Source organism: Epinephelus moara, chromosome 7 (assembly GCF_006386435.1).
Source record: "Epinephelus moara isolate mb chromosome 7, YSFRI_EMoa_1.0, whole genome shotgun sequence".
In the NCBI taxonomy this organism is placed as follows: domain Eukaryota; kingdom Metazoa; phylum Chordata; class Actinopteri; order Perciformes; family Serranidae; genus Epinephelus; species Epinephelus moara.
The window spans coordinates 28,685,411-28,706,632 of NC_065512.1; the positions used below are offsets into that span (position 1 = coordinate 28,685,411).

Sequence of the window (21,222 nt, forward strand, 5' to 3'; positions counted from 1 at the left end):
AATTACAGCAAACCTACTTAGTAAAAATAATCAGCTGTACAATAATAAAAACACCTCACAGTAAGAGCCTGCATCATTATCTGGCTGGGGCAGCAAGTTTTTAGCATAGTCTGTTGCCTCAGTTTAGACCAGGGAGACAAAGTCTGTGGGACATCCTGACTGTCCATCAGCCAAGAGGTATTTAATAGCATATAATTGTAAATAGATGGTTCCACATGGCTGGGTTTTGTGCTGGAATTGTGCATATTTTTTGTTGGAATGGCTGTCTCTCCGGGGGATTCTGTGAATGCATCAGTTATGGCCTGCGGGCATAATATGACCTAAAACAGGAGAAAGAATAAAAAGGTCTGCTCTGCCAANTTTTTTAGTGACTCCTCTTCCCCTTTCAATCCCAGTGCATTTAATTTGTTCTGTATTGTGATTATAAGTAAGTAATGCAGTATCTTTAATACATAGAACAGATTTTGAGCATACTAATCCACCTGTTTACAGAGTTCAGATTTACTCGTGTAATGAAGTCTACCAGAAGATGTACTCCTCCACATATGTATGAGGGCTTTTTCTTATTCACACTGGCATAAAAATAACATAAATTCTTTAATAACATCTTTCATCTTGAGGTAGGTTTCTACTCTTTATAGCCTGTGTCCAAGCATATATGTGAGAAAAACCTCTAGAGCATGAGGTGCCCTTCATCATTGCCATGTGCTAAGAGGGCTGGGACCTGAAACATACCGTACGTGTGTGCTCTTTTCCCCTGCTGCAATTAAAATGGAAGGAAAATAAAAGAGTGCACACCTTAACCTTCTTTTCATGTTTGAGGCCAATGTCTATGAAGCTTTGCTAAAAAATTCTGTTGGGAGAGCATAATGACAAGCCTTTTCTCATCTCTATAAATATGACCTAAAAAAGCACCCTAGTTGTACCATTACCTTCCATCCATTTATTTTCTATACTTACTTAGTCTTATTCAGGGTCATAGAGGGCGCTATTACTGCACTGCAATAAAACAATTGCACTACCTGTACCGCATGAGCTTCACTAAACTCCATTTTAAATATACATTTTAATAGGACTTCATCTATCGTACTGTCATAAACGTGTCTTTTCCTTACTGAAACCTGACCATTTGTCTTGACTTCTCTGAAGCAACCATTTTGAGGCAAGATAAAATCACAGTTATATATGTTTTGTCAAAACAAAGTCAGTGTTGATGGAAAAAACAAATTAAATGTGTTTTTGCCTATTTCAATTGCCGCTGTCATCCTCCATCCTCTGTTCAAACAGTAATTGCTGGATGACACGTTTTCTTCTGTCATATTTTCTTCTGTAATTTTGAGAAACAAATAATCAAGCTTTTTCAACATGCTCACTGGCTATCAGTGAAAAGGCAGCTGGCCTCAGATGTCAGCAATTTGTTGCACAGAGGAGTGCACACAATTTTTTAGCACTTTTGAAATTAGATCCAGAGGGGTTTTACAGGTTACTAGTGTTAAAGTTTAACCAAAGACGAAGATATTCTGTTACTCAAGAAGTCAGTGGTTTTGTATGTTCGCAAAACATTTTGCAAACTTTGATATGAGTTTTAGAAATTTGGTAGCATTGGAACAAATAGAAACCATAGCAATGCTAACTTCTGCTTCGGCCTACAGAAAAACGTCATCACTGGAGAACTCTATAGGGGACCAATTTTTTCTTTTTTTAAAAAAGGGGAAAAAAAAGTCCATTTACATTGTAATCAGTCAATAAAATAATCAGCAGATTTGTTGATTAAATAAAACAAAATACAATAATGTGGGTGTAGCTGTGTATCATGTTTGTTATCCATCATTATAAACATTATTTTGTTCCAACGTTGTATTGGGCAATGGCTGCCTGAAACCATATGTGAAAAAATGAAACTATTAAAAATAAAATAAAAAGGTCGGTAAACTTATTAAGGATACTTAATTTGTGTTTAAAAGTGGTTAAGAGCTAAAACAAAACACATTTGTACCTGTATGTGGTTTACTGGAATCTATTTAGTAATTTATTTAAGATTATTTTTCGTTTAACGTGAGTTAGTTGTTCTACAAAGCGGGTCAGCGATGACCAACCTTGTCTTACGTGACTGATTTCACTGAAACAGAGATACCTCTGACTGAAAATCCAAATAAACAGCGACAGAGTGCGTGACGTTACATCCTGTCATCTGGAGTTTTCACATCCGGAAGGTGGGGCTTTTGTTGCAGGAGCGGTTTGCTTTTGGAGAACCAATGTCCCGAAATGCACCATTAATGCAGTCATCAAGATAACATCAACCGACGGCAGAAATACAAATCCTGCTTTGGTAAGGCTTCAACATTTTGTTATTAGAGTGTAATAACTGTGTGTTTTATGTACACGGCCGTTAGAGAGTATCAAAGTACCACACCTGTTTTAAGGAAGGACGAGCGACCAGTGGACCCCGAGGGCTGACCGCTTAACGTAAAGATGCGTTCAAAGAACCCCTAATTCTTCTTAGGTTGAACTAACTATTTTAAATGTCTGCTTTGGTGTCGTAGTTTGCGTTTCATGTGTGACTATGTGAAACTGGTACAACGCTAACATTAGATGTAACATTAATAACCGCTGGTAAGTTATGTGTCGGTTAGCTAGCGTTACTAGTTATTGTTATTGAGGGTTAACGTTACTGGTATGGTCAACATTAGCTTTCATATGTGTTCAATTTGGTTTCTTTTTTAGAAATGATAAGATCTGCATTATTTTCACTAACGTTGTCGTGCTGCTTGTTTAGCAAAAACGGTAGTCGTATTACCAAAGTCCATGTTTATGAGCTTTGTGATGATGGTCAGCTGTCGTTAGACACTAACGTTAGCGTTAGCTTATAAAGCCGTTATAAACTTTACAAGTTATGCTAGCGCTAAGTTACCGTTTGGCACATAATGTTATAATGTAGGTGTTGCCGGTGGTTACGTGGAGCTAATATGCTTCATTAACGTTAGCTCATTGTTAAAATTAGCTGTTTTCATCTATATTTCCGTTGAGAATTACGCCAGCAGGGTTGTGCTGGAAACTTTTCCCCTGTGAGGAGATGACACACCCAGGCTGGCTCATGCTTTCTTCGGCTAACGTGCTTATAATCCTAACTGTCAGCAAGAACTGTGACAGTAGTTTACCACCACACTAGTTTGACATGTGTTAGTTAATTATGTGAGGTCTAATGCAGGTGTTTCCACATGATATCTCCTCTATGGACAATTTACTAAAGGGAATTAGAGAGGTAAATCTCTTATTGTCTAGTGAACCTATTGTAACCCAGGTAAGGAGGACCTCTGCTGATCCCTGTGCCCTTACTCCTGTTAGGGCAGCCAGGAAATGTGTGCCAAAATACAAAAAGGTGAAAGCAGTATAGGTTTTTAAGGCATAACGAACTTATTTAAGTGTATGCAGATGATTTTTTAAAACATATATACAGTATATGGTGGTGGATAACGATGTGGTTTTGGTGTTGAACACTGACTGTTGTGTTTACTGATGCTACACTTTGCATATGGTGTAACGTTTTTGACTCTTATCAGCCTTTTTTGTTTGCAGACAGGTTTGAGAGGATTGGGGGTAGTTTTGGCAAAGCAACACACTTATTCCATCTCATTAATAATACTCTTTTTTTTTTGGTATCAGGGGAAAATGACAAATATAATTCATCATCCAGATCCTCCTGTCTCACGGGTAATTAAGGCCTAGTTTAAACAACCTAAAAAAACACTTAAACAAGCTGATTTATCATGTTTTCACCATTGTCTGCTTTACTTTATAAATACAGGATTTGGTGGTGTGCATTAGGGATGTGCTCCACTCCAGATTAGTCCTGTTATTTACTCAATACGTGCAGGGGAAAGAATAATCAATCACTCACTCGGTGCTTGTTGGCTTTTATCTGACGGCTACACCCCTAAGGCAATATTATCCATAAGCAAAGCCTGTTTGTTGTTGACAGATTTCACAGTCCTGAGACATTAGTTTTGTCTAATGTGGCACAAGGCAATCACTTGCTTTATAGAATAAAAAAAATACAATATAAATGTCCTGAATAAAGGGTTGAAATAAACTTAAAGAAGACTCATCATCATCTACAGCTGAATCATTGCCAATCTGGTGTCTTCCAATGCTCATGGGTCATTCTTATGACAAAAAATAACTAATTCGAATTCCGAGTAATACATGAAAATTAAATATATAGTGAAACTTCAGTATATTAAAATGACAAGCTAAATATGTCTTATGTGTGTGTGGATTGCTTCTTGATTATTCTCTTATTGTCTTCTTAGGTTTGTAAAGATTCACTGTTGAAACCACTGATTCGCTCGGGGCCTCTAGACACATCTGAATTAATAATAGTGTTTTGTGGTGGAATTTGAGGTAAACATTGAATCTCAGAGTACATCCTCAATATCAAATGAGAGCTGAGCACTATTACTGCATCCAAGACCCACTGCAGGTCGTTGGATTCATAACATTACTCACCACGACATATACATGAGGGCCACTGCTTAAAAAACATGGCCTGCTGATGACACACAGCAAACAACCATTATCCGATGTAATTTATGAGACCACAGTGTTCTTTGCGAGTTTACTCTGCAAATGGTGCAAACCATGCTCAGCCCAGAAGGTCATAACACTGTACACACAATTAGCATCTGGTCATAAGCCTTGGAGGATAACGGCAGGTTGAGTGAGATCATGCTTCAGTCAGTGAAAATAGCTGTTTCGTGTGTGTGGTCTCCCACAATTCATAGCCTGAAATCTCCTCTTGTGTATCCCCAGGTTAAGTTTGTTGAAGGTTAAATCCGTGAGTTAAGTTCAAGTCAGCCAGTCAGCAGGTGTCACTTATTATCACAGTTAACAAGTCTGGAATGACAGGCAGTCAACCCTCGTAAACAACTCATGAGCACATTGCTGATCTCAGCACAATCACAGCAGGCTGGGGGAAACCAATACAGGAATTGTTTTGCAGTCTTGTAGCACTCAACTAGTATCCTCGATGTTTTAAAATCTGATGCAGAGGGGTTTGTTTTGGATCTATGGTTGGCTGATATTTTTTCTGATTACCTAGTACAGGCTTTTATTTTTTTTCCCCCACCATAGCAAATAATTACTTACTGTAGAAAATGCTGTTTCAGACTTTTCAGGAAAATGCTGGAAACAACACTTAAGACTATCACCGGGAGTGAAAACTCCCCAGTGAAATTCAAACTAATTAAATCGCACAGAGTCTCGATCAGCACTGACCAGCATTGCATCTGCTTAATTCTAGCAACAACGCAGCTGGATTGTGGTTGTACTCTGGCACAGATAGATTTCTGCATAGTTGTAGACCCATTGCGAGCAAATGACATCAGGGGTGGAGAAAGGTCTTGTGAATGAGGCTGAGCCGGCTTTGCATTCCTCCTCTTTCTCTGTCAGGACTGTCTGGATCTTTATCCCTATCGCTCCAAACGTGCTCTTCTTCGCTTGAATGTTTCGTCTCAATGCTCAGCCCTCTGTTCCCTCCCTATTACTGCAACTTATCAGACTACGATGAGCATTTTCTGCAAGACTTGATTTACCCCATTTTGGACCTAACCTTGTTGGCTCATATCAAAGAGCCCCATCTGCTTTTCTGATCAGGTTTTCATTTTCTGATGAGGTGCCTGAATGACCTGGTTCTTGGTGTGTAATAGCACAGGAGTCAGAAAACCATCTGCTAATGATGTTGGCAGTGGAAGTAGAGGGAAAGGGCAGAAAGACTGGTGTCAGGCTTTTTTCTTTTTTTACTGGACTTGGAAAGTGAGTGATTATGTGCAGGAGATAGTAATGTAGATAAGTGCATACCTAGGCGCCATCAATTGTCTGCTCTCTGTCAGCTGGGAGGAAGGGAGGTTCATATATTTTGTTTGAATGTAGGTAATTACTATGCTTCCCATGCCTGAGGATTTTAATTTTTTTTTACCCATGTGGCCATTGCAGAATATGCAGGGAGCTGTTGACAACAATCCCAACAGTCATCTGCCAAAATATTTGATCTAAAGCACTTCTTGCTAGACAGGTACATAGGAGAATTATTTTGCCTCTCTTGTTTACTTAAGTAAAAATAAATAAATAAAAGACAGGAAGGATTAAATCCTATTGTCTTTGGGCTATGAATGTTTGATAAAATGTACAATATGCTTTTGGAAGGAATTCTCAACTTCTTTTTATGTGAATCAGACAATTTTGTTTTCTTTCCCTCTTACAGGGGAATTAATTATTCTATGGGTAAAGTGATTTTTCTTCCCCCTAAGGCAGCCAATATGACAGACTGGCATACATGCAGTAGATGTGATTGCTATGTTTATGAGGGACCAATTATGAAAAGCATTACATCCTGTTTCTTACAAGAAAGAGGAACAAGTAATGCAGATATTTGTATATTTGCAGAGCACCATGATAATCCAACTTTTTTGATACACCCACTACCCTTAACCCACTGCTGGCCTTCAGGGGCCTGTTTGCCTTAGTTAGGTTGTTGCAGAGGCTTTGTATGGGGCCTTTATAAAGAACTACTTGACCCACAAAATGACCATTTGTAAATCAAGTAGTTGTTTTCGTTACATGCCTCCAAGAAGTTAGGGCAAACATATTGATTGATTGATTTATTGATTGGGGACCTTGTTAAACAACAGTAAAACTACATTAAAACATCCGTTCACAAACTTGCATGCAGCATGTGCAGTATGATCCAAATCTCACTCATCCGGTTGTATGCCCAGTACTTCCCAAACACGTGCATTTTTGCTAAATCTTCACTATTTAAAACTGAACTGAAAGTGAAACTTATCTATGCTCCCTTTGAAACCAGACTCCAAACAATGTCAGTACAAACAGTCTCTTGCACAGGAAAGTAGCGTGCTGGGGCACGTGCGTGCATTTAAACTCTAATCAAGCAGAGCTCATGTGAACGTGCGTGCTCAGGCATGCCCAGGGCGAGCTTCTCGTAGGCAGAAGTGTTTTACATCATAACATTTGGAAGTGGAAAGTGCACAAGTTGTGTAAGCTTTGGCAAAGGGATGTTTTGATATAGTTTTGCTGTTCTTAAATGTGGTCACCAATAAATCAGTATGTTCAGAGCCACAACTATTTTATGTCATAGCAAATACACCATGAGAGTACAAGAACTGTGCTGAGTTCGGTCAATTTGAGTCCTCTATCCATTGTTCTACGTGTTTGTGTCTGTCTGTGTTAAAACATAGTGTGGTTCAGAAAATGGTGAGCAGTAACCTTAGTTTTAATGAGCCTGTCATTTCTTGTTTGGCAATATCAATAACATGCTAACACAACTTAAGCGTGTTAATATTCAGAGCCTGACGAACTTGGTTTGCCATGTATGCCATGCAGTGTATGATAACACAATGTGACTTGAGTAGGAGGTATGTGTGGAGTGGAGAGATTTGAGATCCCTCTCATCACTCTTAACTCTTTTTCCTCCACTCTGCTCCACTGCTAATCAATCTATTGACACACACGTGCCTTCTGAATGTGCTCTATACTCTTGCAGACATGGCCATCATTTCTATAGCTAATAGGTTACAGTATGCTCTGTGGGTCCAGCATGGAAGTCTTGCATGTCAGCGTGAGGTTGACATGGTACAGAAAACACCAAGGGGCGAGGTTTACAAGCATCATATGCTCCATTAACACATCAGAGCTGTGAGGGAGAGGAATACTAGGGGATTTTTGGTAGATTTTTTTCTGTGCTGCTGTCATGGCTTACAACTTCTCAAATTGTAAACCATGATAGCACCGCAGGCCTCTAGCATAGTGTAGGTGGTATGTAACTGAGCCTGTTGTGTCTCCTGTCAGGCAAATGAAAAAATATAAGGCAAGTTGGAGATAAGTAGTGGGCTGTTGGGAGTTACTCAGCAGGAACGAATAGATTTGTTAGTGAATGCATGCCAAGATCTGCACTCTTCTTTCTATCCACCCTGAACCAATCCAGTGGAATGCATAAGTAATGGGAAAGACATGAGTGTTTGGATAAGATCATCAGGGTCGGATGCAGGGAGGTTAGAGAGGATATCTGTTGTGTGTTATAGGCTAGATCCAAAACAGCTTTTGCATCACAATGTCATCATGTATGTATTTGCTCTCTATATACAGTACCACAACATGGTGTGATGTTTTGTCTGAGTCATTGTTCTGGCAGCTGAATGGGATCAGTGAGGAAGGCTTCACTATACATTTGCACTTCCATGATAATGTCGATATGAATGAGAAAAAGGAAAACCATTTTAGAATAGAGGTGTGTATGAAAAAGCAGCTCACTTAGTATTGCCGAAGTAGGAAGGATTGCACCACAGAGAGGATTTAGTTCCCCGCTGGCCGGCCTGCTGCCCGGTTTCGTCAAAGGCTCCTCTGTGCACTCCTCTGGCCAAGAGTTGTTAGTATGCATTGTGGGGTGCTTTTTGAGAATTTCTTCTTTGCTGCCGTATACCGTCTTTTTAATTGGGCCAAATCATTTCCTGATCTCCACCGGCAGTGACCGTTATAACTGCTGTATCTTGACTAAACACATTTGTGCAATGCCTCCACTGTAATCTGCTGTTGAAATGTGCATCGTTGGTTGCTCTGTGATAAACAAACTTGAGGATCCTGAATCCTAGTTGCTGCGTGTTACCCAAACCTCATGACTGAGGTGACTCATTGTTTTTCCCCACAGTGAGCTGTGATTATGACTAGTTAGATAGGTAGCTGTCCAGAAGCAAAGGGCTCAGTCCCCACTTCACATTTGCTGAAGTACTAGTGAAAAACATTTTCAATGTAGGAGCAGTAAAAATTGGACGAGACACAGCATGAGTTTTGCAGCTTGTTCATTAGAAAGGGAGTTGCGTATTGCTGGCAGTAGAACTATCAAGGAGGAATCTGTTTAGATGTAACAAGAGTCAGTGCTGTCTGAGAAAAAAACATGTTTTGCAAGTATGATGAATATCAACATTTTTGAGTGGGAATTCACCATTATTTTCCCCCCTCAAATGACATCACTTCCTGTAACGTCTGTTGTATATTCACATAGCATCAGTGCAACATCACTGTGTTTCAGTTCAGCTGCACCCACTGTAGGCCACCTCAGATTGTTTTGGTTGACTCATTTAGCCCACTGATGATGAGACAAACAGCCACACTGAGCTAATCTCGCTCTCAGATCCTTGGGATCCTGTGGGTTGTTATTGGGCCAGTAAAGCCCCTGCTTTCTCCATCAGATGGGGAGAGGAAATCCCCTCACCCCTGTGACCTCAGGAATGCAGAGAGAGCGAGTCATCAGGTTCTCTGAAACTGAGGCACAGATATCTTGCATTTACACACACTTAATTTCACTTTCTTTTATCTAGACATTTCAGTACATGACATTAAATTTGTACATCACTATGTTCACACGTGGTTTGTTTGTACCAGTTAAACTCCTAGCACCTGCACATGTGAGAGAGGGTTCAGTGTTGGGCTGTACCCAACTCAGAATTCTTTTTAGTCAAATTGGATGTGGCTGTTTAACATGAATAATTTGACTATTTCCTACTTTTTCCCCATATAGTTTGGGAGGTTGAACAGGTTTTGACAGGTAGCCTATGTTCAGGGTGATGTTCATGTAATATGATAAACACGCCAAGTTAGTCCTGTGAGCTAAAGCCAAGTTAGCCTTCCGAGCCAATATATGCTAACTATGCTAACAATGGCTCAGAAATGTGTCACAACATTTTTTGCCAATTCTAGACATCAAACAAATGCTAGAGGCTATCATAATATGTTGCTGTGAACTGTAAATTCATCACGTCTAGGCAGAACGCTGAAGATACCGTTATCTTGGAGTCTGACCGGGCAAAACCTCTCTCTCCGGCCAGCTGCCTTGATCTTACTGAAGCCCTTTTAACACGGTAATCGCTGTAGGGCCATTTCATAGTCCCACCTTCATGCCGCCTTTGTATTTTTACACAGAAACATCCAAAGGTGACATCATGCAGCTCCCAGTGTGTGATTTTTAGATGGCATGCCAATGAAGTGGAATAAAAAGAGGCTTGACAGGTGTGACGTGTAACAGTGCCTGCCTCTAGTGTGACATAAGATATGCGTCATCAGTGCTTTATAAACAATAATAATTATGTAACACAGCAATAATCAGGAGCTCCGGCATCTCGTTTCCCAATTCGGTGACATATTCGGCCTTTTGGAGTTAGCTGCTAACTGCTATCACCTACTATTTAAATCTCCTGCAATGGGTTGCATGCATTACATGTCATCCGTGATCCCATCCTGCCGGCTTTACAGACATTGTTATGGCGCACCTTGAAGAGGCAGTGTAAAGGGGCTTTAGACTTAACCTGGGTCTGGGTCCGCCCATCTGCCTAAACTGGAGAGCAGTGTGAATGGAGGACTGAAATGTCCCTGTAAGTACACTGCATACTGACTTACCAAAAAAACCTACTGCTCACCCTGAAGAATCTCAGTTGACTGAGGGGTCTCCAAATAATGATTCAAACTTTTGACTTTCAGAGGGCAGCCCTAGTTCAGTGACAGACCATACCCGAAGAAGGAGAGCGGCATATTCATGAACTGGAGAATATAATAGGAATATGTTCAAATACCAGTCACCATATTGTTATTAGAATCACAATTAAGTGATAAAATTGTTGGTTATTGACCTCTTAATCATCCTCAAGCATACCTAAAGAAGAGCAAGGCTGATTGATGGTCATGTTCTGTTTTAGGTAAATTGATGATTTGCCAGGCTTGATAGCATCAATACGAATTCTTTGGCTCTATGTGCTTGCTTTTATTAATGTCTGTGCGAGCCCTGGCAAACCTTGTAGCATTCATGTCAGAGTGTTCAGATGAGCAGGAAGGGAACACTGACCCATTCTCCAAAGGGACTCCTGATGAATTCTTGTAGCCCACACTGACACTGATGTCATCTATATTTCAGGAGCTTAGCGACCAGAGTTGTCTATTAGACCGTACCCCTCCTTCTCCATAACCCTACAACCCCTAAAAGGGCTAGCACCAAGCAGACTCCAGTAACATATCTGGGTCAAGCCTAAATATTAATTCCTCTTTTGCCAGTGCCCCCTGTGCCACATGGTGGATCTGCATCTGGTGGAAGTATGGAGGAACACCTGCCCTGAGGTCTGAACTTCTTGGAAAAAGTTGCACTACGCTCTTTTAGTGCTAAGCAGATATTTTCCCTGTTCAGTTTATCAACTGTGATTGCTTTATTTATAGCATTGGGATCTGATCTGTGGGTGCACATGCGCACAGGGAAGTGGGTTACAAGTGAATAATTTAGATAGTGACCCCTATGCATAAATGCTGAGTTTGGCGTAGGTTCTTTCAGAAGGTGTGTAATTGTGTGTGTATGTCTGTGTGGATATCCTTCCTATGAGACCTTTTACTGGCCTGGTTACTGATAACAAAGACAGGAAAAGCACAGGTCAGGCTTCCTGGTCAGGGAGAGTGGAACCATGGTGCCACATGCTCAGCATCCACTGCCGTCACACCATGGCTGGCATACTAAAGTGTAGGTTAATTTGATTCAAACCACATGTTCCCTTTTGCTTGTGGACAGTGCAAGGAAATGTTGCAGCAAGTGCTCACATGCACAATTGCCCAGTTATTTGTTTATTGTAGGGTTATGACACTGTCTCTACATTTCTAATGAAACCTTAATGTAAAAATGCAAAAAACCACCAGAGTAAGATGTATGAGTTTTTTTTCCTGCCATCAGCAGGATTGTTTTTTCTCCTCAGCCTCGTCTGGTTAACTCTCGGTGCACGCTCATCTCTCTGTATGAGCTGAAGTGAAATGTTTACTGTTAGGGAGGAGCAGGTTGGGAATAATGCCATGAATCAGCTCAGTGCTCCCATTAGTGAGACATCCTGAGAGGAGGGAAGATATTGTTCTTTCTATAGATAGAGATAAAATGATAGGCAGAAAGGAGGTAAAGGAAAAAGTGATGATGTGACAGCAGCAGTATTGAGTCATCTGACAGACAGACTTTCAGGATACCAGCTCAGGGTGTCTGTCACAACTCAAAGGCTTCTCTGCTTAAGTTACCATTTGTTTGTATTTATGTGACATCTATGTACAGTATCACCAACCAGATGCTCAACTGTGTATTTGTTCAGAGTTGGTAGTGAGGTGAGTAAATAGCTGGGCGTTGGGCGCTGGTTTCTTACTGTTGACCTATTCAACAGGATTGTCAAGGGTGGACCCCAGATAACAGTGTGTGCTTACACCTAAAACTGAGTTCAGTATTTGCAGAAGGGTTAACTTATGAATGCTGAATGTCATTCGTAATAATCAGACAGAAAGCAGTATAATTGTGTCAGGAGGCTAGACCACAGGAAGTGATGGGCTTGGACTTCTGCTGTGTCATAAGAACACAGGATATTGGTTATTTGGTTGAACTCCCGGAGACTGTCTCAGTGGGCCAAGATGCATCCTATAATCCAGACGTACAGGATTTCACTTTTGTGTCATTTTCTGTCATTCACGTACAACTATCGGTCATTACAATGAAAGGCAAAATGCCAGACCATGTCTCTGAAGGATTAAACAATCATTAAAAAGGCCACTAGTGGCTGTGTTTATGGCCGTTTTAATGCAGTGTACCATAACAGTCAAACTAGGGATGCTCAGTATTGAAATTTGTGCCAATATCCAATCATTGTTTATGGTAATGTCTGCTGATAGAGCTATAATTCTTCATTTCTCTGCAATAAGAGCACAAGGCCTCTTCCCACAAGTGGCCTATAATACAGAAATGTGATCCTGCGGTCAAAGATATAACTACTAAAATAGCACTTGTAGTGTTGGGGAAATATCCAACCAGTTGACGGCTACTAGTTGTAGATTGATTAACTGTTTTAACTTGCCTACTGATCAATCTGTGCACATGTGGCAGTCTTTATACAGTCATTTCCTCTCAATCCAAACACTGTGCAGGCTAAGACATGGCAGGCAGACATTTACCACGTAGTCAGTTTTCCGAAGTTGTGTCTGACAGAGATAGAAGATATGGAAGTCAAGTGAAAGCAATTAACTCTGAGCTTTCACCTTCCGAGGGCAGGGCCCATATAGTGCAGATAGATGGCCAATGACATCTCCCGTCTTTTAAACGAGGCTAGCACATGGTGCCCTATTTTAATTCATCCCTAAATGCTGTCTCACAGTGGAGAATGATAGCTTCATTACTTCTGATCAGCTGCAATGACCTTTTGATGGCGAACTTTATAAAGTTCCAGGATTCATGAGTAGGCAATTTGGCACTTTAATGGGAATGGTGGGGGTTAGGATTCAAGATTTGTTGGAGCAAAGCCTAGCACCTTGGCACAGCAAGTTACTGTCATAGGGAAAGCTGTGAAGTAACTACTGTCATCTGTCCACACACTTGTGTTCTCTCTGTACGGAGGTTTGTGACTGTAGGTATTGATATGTTTCCACTTGTCATTCACAGGTTGTGTCAGAAAGTGTCAGAGTGCAGAGGAAGTGTATGTGTGAGTGTGTGTGCATGTGTGCGTGAAAGAGACACAAAGAAGAATACAGTGATGGCTACCAGTAAAAGTAAAAACCAGAGCTCTCTGGCACTGCACAAGGTGATAATGGTGGGCAGTGGAGGCGTGGGGAAGTCGGCTCTCACTCTGCAGTTTATGTATGACGAGGTGAGTTAACACACCCCATGAACACCTTATGAGAATACGTAACCTGCAAAATGACCATTTGTTACCATTACTCACTGTGTTACGTTGAATTTGTGAAGAAAACGTTTTTCTCGCATGTGTCCACGGTGAATTAACAACAGCAAAACTTAACTAAAACATCCATTTACGAACTTTCACACAACTCATGCAGTAATGTCAAAGTCTCATTTATCAAGTTGTATGCTCTGCACTTTACAAACACATGGATTTTCACGAAAATGTTACAGTAAAAACACTTCCCCCTGCGAGTAGTGCGCCCTGAGTGTGCCCATGTGTATTAGCTCCTTTTGAGCAGAGTTCAAATGCATGTATGTGCCCATGCTTACTTCACGGCCTTGCATGCGACTGTTTGCACTGACATCTTTTAAATCATATCAATTAAAGCCGCTACAAGGAACTTTTAACTGGATATGCAAAAGTCTCTCGTTTCTGCTGATGTCTGTGCGTGACCTACAACAGCAAATGAGACCATCGGTGTGAAGATAAGCTATTTCTATATAGTGTATATCCATACCTTTAGGAAACTGTGTCCGGGTCCGCCCCAGGTCGCTTCCAGGATGGAATGATTTACGGCACTAAGACGGCACACGTCATCTTACCTAGCTGCTTACATTTAGTGACTTATAAATAGTCGCTATTCCTCCTCCTCGACCCGACGTCCGCGGGGAGTTAAAATAGCAGCAATCATCGGGTAAAAGTTCTGTGAAAGCACTGGACTCACCAACAGTCAGCCACGTCTCAGTCACACAGAGAAAATCCAATCCTCGGGAAGTCAGGAAATCCTTCAGGATAAACGTTTTGTTCGCTAGCGATCTAGCATTTACCAGCCCAATCCTGGCAGGAGCCGGCGGGTCCACGGCGTTAGCTGTCCGGGGAGCCACACACAGAGGCCGCAGGTTGCGCAGATTCACCCCGCGCCAGCGGGGACGAGGAGAGCAGGGGCCGCGGGGCTGGAACACCTCATCCGGGCCGACGACAGGTACCAGCCAGGCGTCGACAGGGTCCAGCGAGTGCCAAGAAATAAAGAGGCGAGGCACCGCTCCATACTCAGTCCAAGAAGCCGTGGAAGTGCTCGCCAAACAGGCCTTCAGCCTTACCAGCCGACTGCTGCATTTACCCCGGCGGCGGTGGTGCTTATGCTGGAGAGGTGGAGCTGGGGCGCGGCAGAGGTGAGCTGGGATCCTCGCTAGGAGCGGGGGCAAAGTTTTCCCGTCTTGTTGTTTCATTCATCCCCAAAACAAACACATGCGCGAGCCAGGTAAACGTCTTTACGACAATACGCGCTAGAGCTCATGGGAAATGTAGGCTTCATTCCGGCAAAACACTACCACTTTTGTCCACAGGGTCGGATGAAGTATTCCTTCAATACTGCTTTGGGTTCAAGGTGACCACATAGATAGAGAAGAGGAAGAATGCCTTTATTGTCACTGCACACAGTATGACAAAATTTGCTTTGCAACTCAAAAACAGTACATTAACATTCCACACTTGCATGCTGGCTCACACACACACACACACACACACACACACACACACACACTTACACACATCTTCCATATACATAAAAAAGAAGTGACATATCAGTAGCTACTATTTGTACATTGTGCCAAATGCTATTGCACCCTATAAAGATATTATTACAGTTTATAAAATACTATGGCACGTGATAGGTAGGGTTTCAACAGTAAGCACAGGTCAGAAGCACCTCTTTGTCTAACCAGTTCACTTTTTTATTTTGTATCCAGTGTCCTAATCTCAATATCACCTATTTGCTTAACATGTTGGCTTTGTCAGCACTTCCTCTAAAGTCTTTCTTTCAGTGGTTCACCAATGGAAAGCTTTTAACTTAAAAGAAATGCAATGAGTGTTCAATTCAAAATGGTTCAGAAAACTGTAGAGCTGCTACTGTTACATGGAAGTAGGAACATGAATTTAGGGAACAACAGTGACTCCTACGTCACAGAGCTGCTACAAAACTACTAAAAGGTCAGCATGGATTCTTGTAAAAAGATACTTTTCTTAAGTCCACTGCTTGCTCGACCATATACATTGTGTACTGTGACAGCAATCACGTTTGGCTCTCCCACCAAGCAGCATCTCAGCTGCGTATTTCAGTCATGTCTGATGTCCATTAGATGGCTCAGAAATGCTTCCATTTAACCAGTGTAGCAGTCTACATATAACTGCTCATGCTTTACTGATTCTTTATACATTTAAATACAACTGGTAGCATTTTTCATGCTTGAACTTTTTCAAAGAAATGTATCTCTTCGTCCCCAGTTTGTGGAGGACTACGAGCCCACCAAGGCAGACAGCTACAGGAAGAAGGTGGTTCTGGATGGGGAGGAGGTCCAGATCGACATTCTGGATACAGCCGGCCAGGAGGACTACGCTGCCATCAGGGACAACTATTTTCGCAGCGGGGAGGGCTTCCTGCTGGTCTTCTCCATCACAGAGCATGAGTCCTTCACTGCTACTGTGGAGTTCAGGTACTGTATCCTACCTTCATCTGTCTGTGTGTGGATTCTAAAGACCCTGTGGGAGCTTAGACTACAATAATTACATATCAACCAGTACATGTTGCTGATATAATGTTTGGTTATATTGTTGTTGTAGAATTCATTTGTACTAGACAAGGGCCACAAACAAGCATTTTTTTGCTTCCAATCCCAGTCCAAGAAATTTCATAAGAGTATCTGCCAGTACCATGTCCTAGATTAAAAATGCAAATCCAGGTAAGAAGATTGTTTAGGAGCTCTGCATTTAGAAAAAGATAACCTGCAGCACAGATTCGCTTTGATGGTTTTCTATAGTGTGTTATGCAATTTTATATTTTGTTGCGGCAGGAAGGTTTGGATAGGATTTAGAGAGCCCCTCTTTAACATGAACAAAATGCTGACGCTCCAGTGCAGATTTCAGTCAACAGCACTGTAGAATCATGTACACCTGCAAAATGTTGCGAAACCAGAAGTAAAGTGATTGTCATTACATCTGTCCGGGAATCATTATTTGACACACTTAATGATTTGAATTAGGAAATGGCCCAGGCTCTTTGAAGGAACACCATCAATAACGAAATGCCCCGAATGGCATCTATACTGATCTTGCCACCCAGCTCTTAAAATCTTTTTTAATGAACTGTACATTTTATCACAATCAAAAGACATGTATATGGAAAAGTGGCAAAAATACCAACAATACACAAACTGTGCCGGCAGGGAGCAGATCTTGCGGGTGAAGGCGGAAGAGGACAAGATCCCTCTCCTGCTGGTAGGGAACAAGTCGGACCTGGAGGAGCGCAGGCAGGTATCTGTGGACGAGGCCCGGGGGAAAGCCGAGGAGTGGGGCGTCCAGTACGTCGAAACATCAGCCAAAACCAGAGCCAACGTTGACAAGGTGAGTCCACACACATTCACACATATTATAAATTGATGTATTTCAAATTTGGGATATCGATTTATCTACGTCAGGTTTGCATGTTATGATTGTTTTTCTCTCCCCAGGTGTTTTTTGACCTGATGCGTGAAGTTCGAGGCAAGAAAATGTCCGAAAACAAAGATAAAAACGGAAAAGGAAAGAACAAGAAGAACAAGAAGAGCTTCAGAGAAAGATGCTGTTTACTTTGAACACTTCATGGACCTTGACAACCCACAGTACAGCTGTTAAGTTGGGGGAACAAAGCAGAGCGTCCTTGCCATTGTCATTCAAACGAAATTTGATCTTTTTTTAATAGCTGGTTTTAGTTTAGTGATTAGAACAATCTCAACCTCTTTTTTTTGTTTTTGATTAATAAAATCTGAGTTGCTGTTTCATTGGAAGATAACCACTGTTGTGACTGTGACTCGGACTGCAGTTCCTGATGGCTCACAGTAAGCCAATGACCAAACTGCCATTGACACTAACTCTGCTGCTCAAGACATTTCTCCACTGTTAAACTCAGCGATTATACTGCCTTTGACTTAGGTTAAGTGTGTTTTACACCAGAATTGTTGAGTCTTTGTCAAGTAAACAGTGCTCTTAATTTCTTTACCTGCTCTTAATCTTAACCTTTATAATCCTTACTCTATGTTAGTATAGACCCCTTGAGTCTATGTTCATCAATTTACCAGGAACTCTAATGCTGCTGTCTGTCTTATTTGTGATCAGTTATGATGACACTTAATGTCATGTCTATTGAAGATGTTGGCCTCATTCATTCATCTGTCCAGACTCTGATCTTTAAGACTTCAGAGCACGTTTGGAATGGCTGGAATTTCTTTTTAAAAAATATTCTCATTTTTGAGCCCTTGAGGCTGCTGGTTTTTCTTTTAGTTCTTCCAAGGATTTGTGATTTTCCGACCACAGAAGAATCAGTGCAATCAGAGGACGTGTTGCCAAACAGGGTAATTTCATTCCACTGCTATCAGGCCTTACTTGATTACTGCAAATCAATCAAAGGATGCTTTGCAGGTTTTTTTTAGGACTACTGCAAGATAAAATGTTTGGTGACTGTATATCACAGAAAAACCCAAATTTATGGTGAGGATTTGTATCACTCAGCTCTCAGAGCTTCATGTAGATATTTTAGCATTTGTTAAATATTCTAAGGCTGTGAAGAGAAGGTTGTAATGTGATTACTTGTATTTTTTAGTTATGTTCATATAATCTGGCCCTTCCTACCTTCCTCACAGTGCAGAATACTTCCTGTTTTACATGATTGTTGAAAATTGGAGTCTGTACTGTGAGACAGGGGTTGACAATCCAGGAGGCCGTCATGCTTCTGGTCCACGATGTCATAATAATCAATAACGTCTTATTTCTCTTAAAAATTTTGATGTTCTTTTCATTCTTTGATCTTCTTAATAACATGCACTACATTGCCAATACCTAAGAGGTGGACTTCATGCAGAATGGAGTCCCACTGGAGACTTTTAAACAGTTTGTGCCAACAAAATCACAGAAAAATCAGACTATGTTTGTGGATGTACAGTATGTATGTTAATTAACTGGGTGAGTGTGCAGAAAATTGTACTACCTACTTTTATGTGTCTGTGTGAGTGGACCTTTGAAGAGGGCGCCAACTTCTTAACTGTTGTTTAATCAAGTGCTTCAGTGAACAAGATGTTTCTACCACTGCCTAAACCTTTCTTTGTAACATGTCCTCCCTTCTTCTTTTACTTCCTACTGCTGTGAGTGTGCTTTTGTCTCTGCAGCGAGAGTGTTGCCGAATAAATCCTTTTTTTTTCTTTGTAAGTGCTAGTCATTATTTTAAATATATTCATATGTCACAAGTTCACATTGAGCAATCCTGATTTTCATTTTTTTATTAGAACCATAGCAAGAGATGATACACATTTGATCTAATTGAATTTTTGAAACCAATTAAATTCAAAGTGAATTGGCTCCCTCCAGTAGTGTGAGGGCTGCTTATTGCCCTCCTCTGGCTGGTGGAGGCAATGGATCTGCTCTTGCTACTCACTGTACGGACACTGTACAGTTACCCTGGCATTACCCACTAAAGTAAAATGTTATGGTTGTCATTTGTTGTTCCCTTTGGGGCATTCTGTGTCCCAGTTTAGTCAAAAAACCCAGCAGTTACTCACTTTGCATTGATTGTTCCTCTGCCATCTAGTAAAGAATGCCAACGGCCTGTTTTTCTCGAATTTGACAGTGATATACTACCGCAGTTTTTATTAACCTTACAGGCTTATCTTACATGGCAGCATGAGCGTAACACACCCTCAAGATGAACCAGTCGTGGGCTCTCATTGCTGAACCCCTCGGGGTGGCTGGGTCGGTGAAACTCATTTCACAACATGAAAACAGGGTTGACTACATCATCAGGCAAAGACAAACCATGTATCACTTAGAAAATACTTTTCTTGCGAAGGATGGCAGGAAGTCTCTTCCCTCTGCTGTACAAAAGGAAGGAAATATCACAGACTTTTAGTACGACTGCACGTCCTCTATAGCTAAACATGAGAAAGCAGTTTGTGTTTAATGTCACAGGGCCTGTCCAAACAGAAAACGGGCCAGACTTTAACTTAAGAACTGCTTTTATGTTGCTGTAGTACTATGATAGGGACTTGTTTGTGTCTCTCGAAAGCAGTGGTGCCTCTATGTTGGGAATAAAAGATGATAGATTGGCAAAATAAGAAAATAATTAGTAGCTTTAGGAGGCTGTGGCGTGGCCATGTTTTAAGCAAGCATGAGGGTAGTTATATTCTGTGAAACTACATAACCTAGGGCATCCATTGATACCAACCATGTCAGTGAGGGTGTTAACGTTACAAAGTTCGGCAAAATTTTGGCGAACAATCAGCTGGCATTTTCACAGAGGTTTCACTCACCTCAAGATATCTAAATGAAAATGGGTTCTAGGGGTACCCACAAGTCTCCCCTGAACTTAGGAAGGCTTATTCATGTTTTGTTCCTCACAATCCATGTACTACTTCAAGTTAAAACTATCGATCACCCAACATATACATAACATTAAAACAGAATTGTTGTGGATTTGGTTTTTGGTTTTACTGTGCCACCCATAGATTTTCAGTGGCCCAATCTGGCCCCAAAATTTCTGTGGGTGCTACTGCTCAAAAGTGAGTGTATAGTGACCTTATTCTGCTTTATTTTGAAATCTCCTGCAGGGATTGATGATTTGCTGTGATTTCTGTATTTGGCAGAACAATCATCTGGGAATGGAAAGTTCATCTCTTCCAGCGCTATTTTAGCATCAAGTCCCCTTCGGTGTCAACATTCAAACATCCCTTATGTCCTCAAATCAATCGCCTGTTTGTTGGCAATGCAGCTTCTCCAGTTTGTGCATCTTAACAGCACCAGAGATAACACTGTTACTTCTCTGGTCTTTTGGATAGGATTGTGTATTTACAAGTATTGATCAGTCAGGGCGACACCAGGTGAATTCTTAAATGTAGTGCCCACCTCTTAAAAGAAAGAGTGCAGAGAGGAATTCTGTGGGGGATTTAAACGTGTAACATTAATGGCAGCCACTGTTCCGCATTTGCTGCATGCCTCACGTAAACAAACTAATCCCTCTCAATTTATACCACTGGTGAAACCTACCAGGCTTTAAAGCCCGTAGCAGCATTTCCACCAGAGGAGCTAAACATGTCACAGCTCTGATAAGCACATTTACCTGCCTGACACTCACCTCTCTGGATTTCCACTCTCCCCCTGCACCTCTAAGTAGGCAGATTAGGTGGTCCGTTAAACCCGCAGGAAGGCACTTATTTAGAAATATATGAAAGGGCAAAGTGAGCCAGGCTAATGACCGATGCAGTGTCACCGGCGCACTCTCGGGTCTTTTATCATTCTGTAGAGAGGGCCCCCGTCCTCTGAGTAACCCTCATTATATCTGAGCTAATGTTGGCGATGAGGATGTTCATGTGATAAAGCACCATCACAGTCCTTCATTATACAGAAAGAGAAACAGACTCGGTGGAATTGTGCTCGACCTATAAGATGAATGCAATGG

At 41.3% G+C, this 21,222-nt stretch overlaps 1 protein-coding gene across 2 annotated transcripts; it reads left to right on the top strand.

Moving 5' to 3' along the window:
• The first annotated feature begins 2,193 nt into the window (after positions 1–2,193).
• On the top strand, positions 2,194–18,980 carry ralba (v-ral simian leukemia viral oncogene homolog Ba (ras related)). 2 transcript variants are annotated; one of them, XM_050048044.1, is made up of 6 exons: positions 2,205–2,329; positions 11,113–11,175; positions 13,505–13,709; positions 16,029–16,237; positions 16,967–17,144; positions 17,252–18,980. In XM_050048044.1, the coding sequence occupies exons 3-6, from the start codon at positions 13,596–13,598 to the stop codon at positions 17,372–17,374; spliced, it is 624 nt and encodes a 207-aa protein (XP_049904001.1). In that variant the 5' UTR covers positions 2,205–2,329; positions 11,113–11,175; positions 13,505–13,595; the 3' UTR covers positions 17,375–18,980. The 2 variants fall into 2 exon arrangements, with proteins under 2 accessions (XP_049904002.1, XP_049904001.1); XM_050048045.1 differs by lacking the exon at positions 11,113–11,175 and having other exon boundaries at positions 2,194–2,329.
• Positions 18,981–21,222: the final 2,242 nt, after the last annotated feature.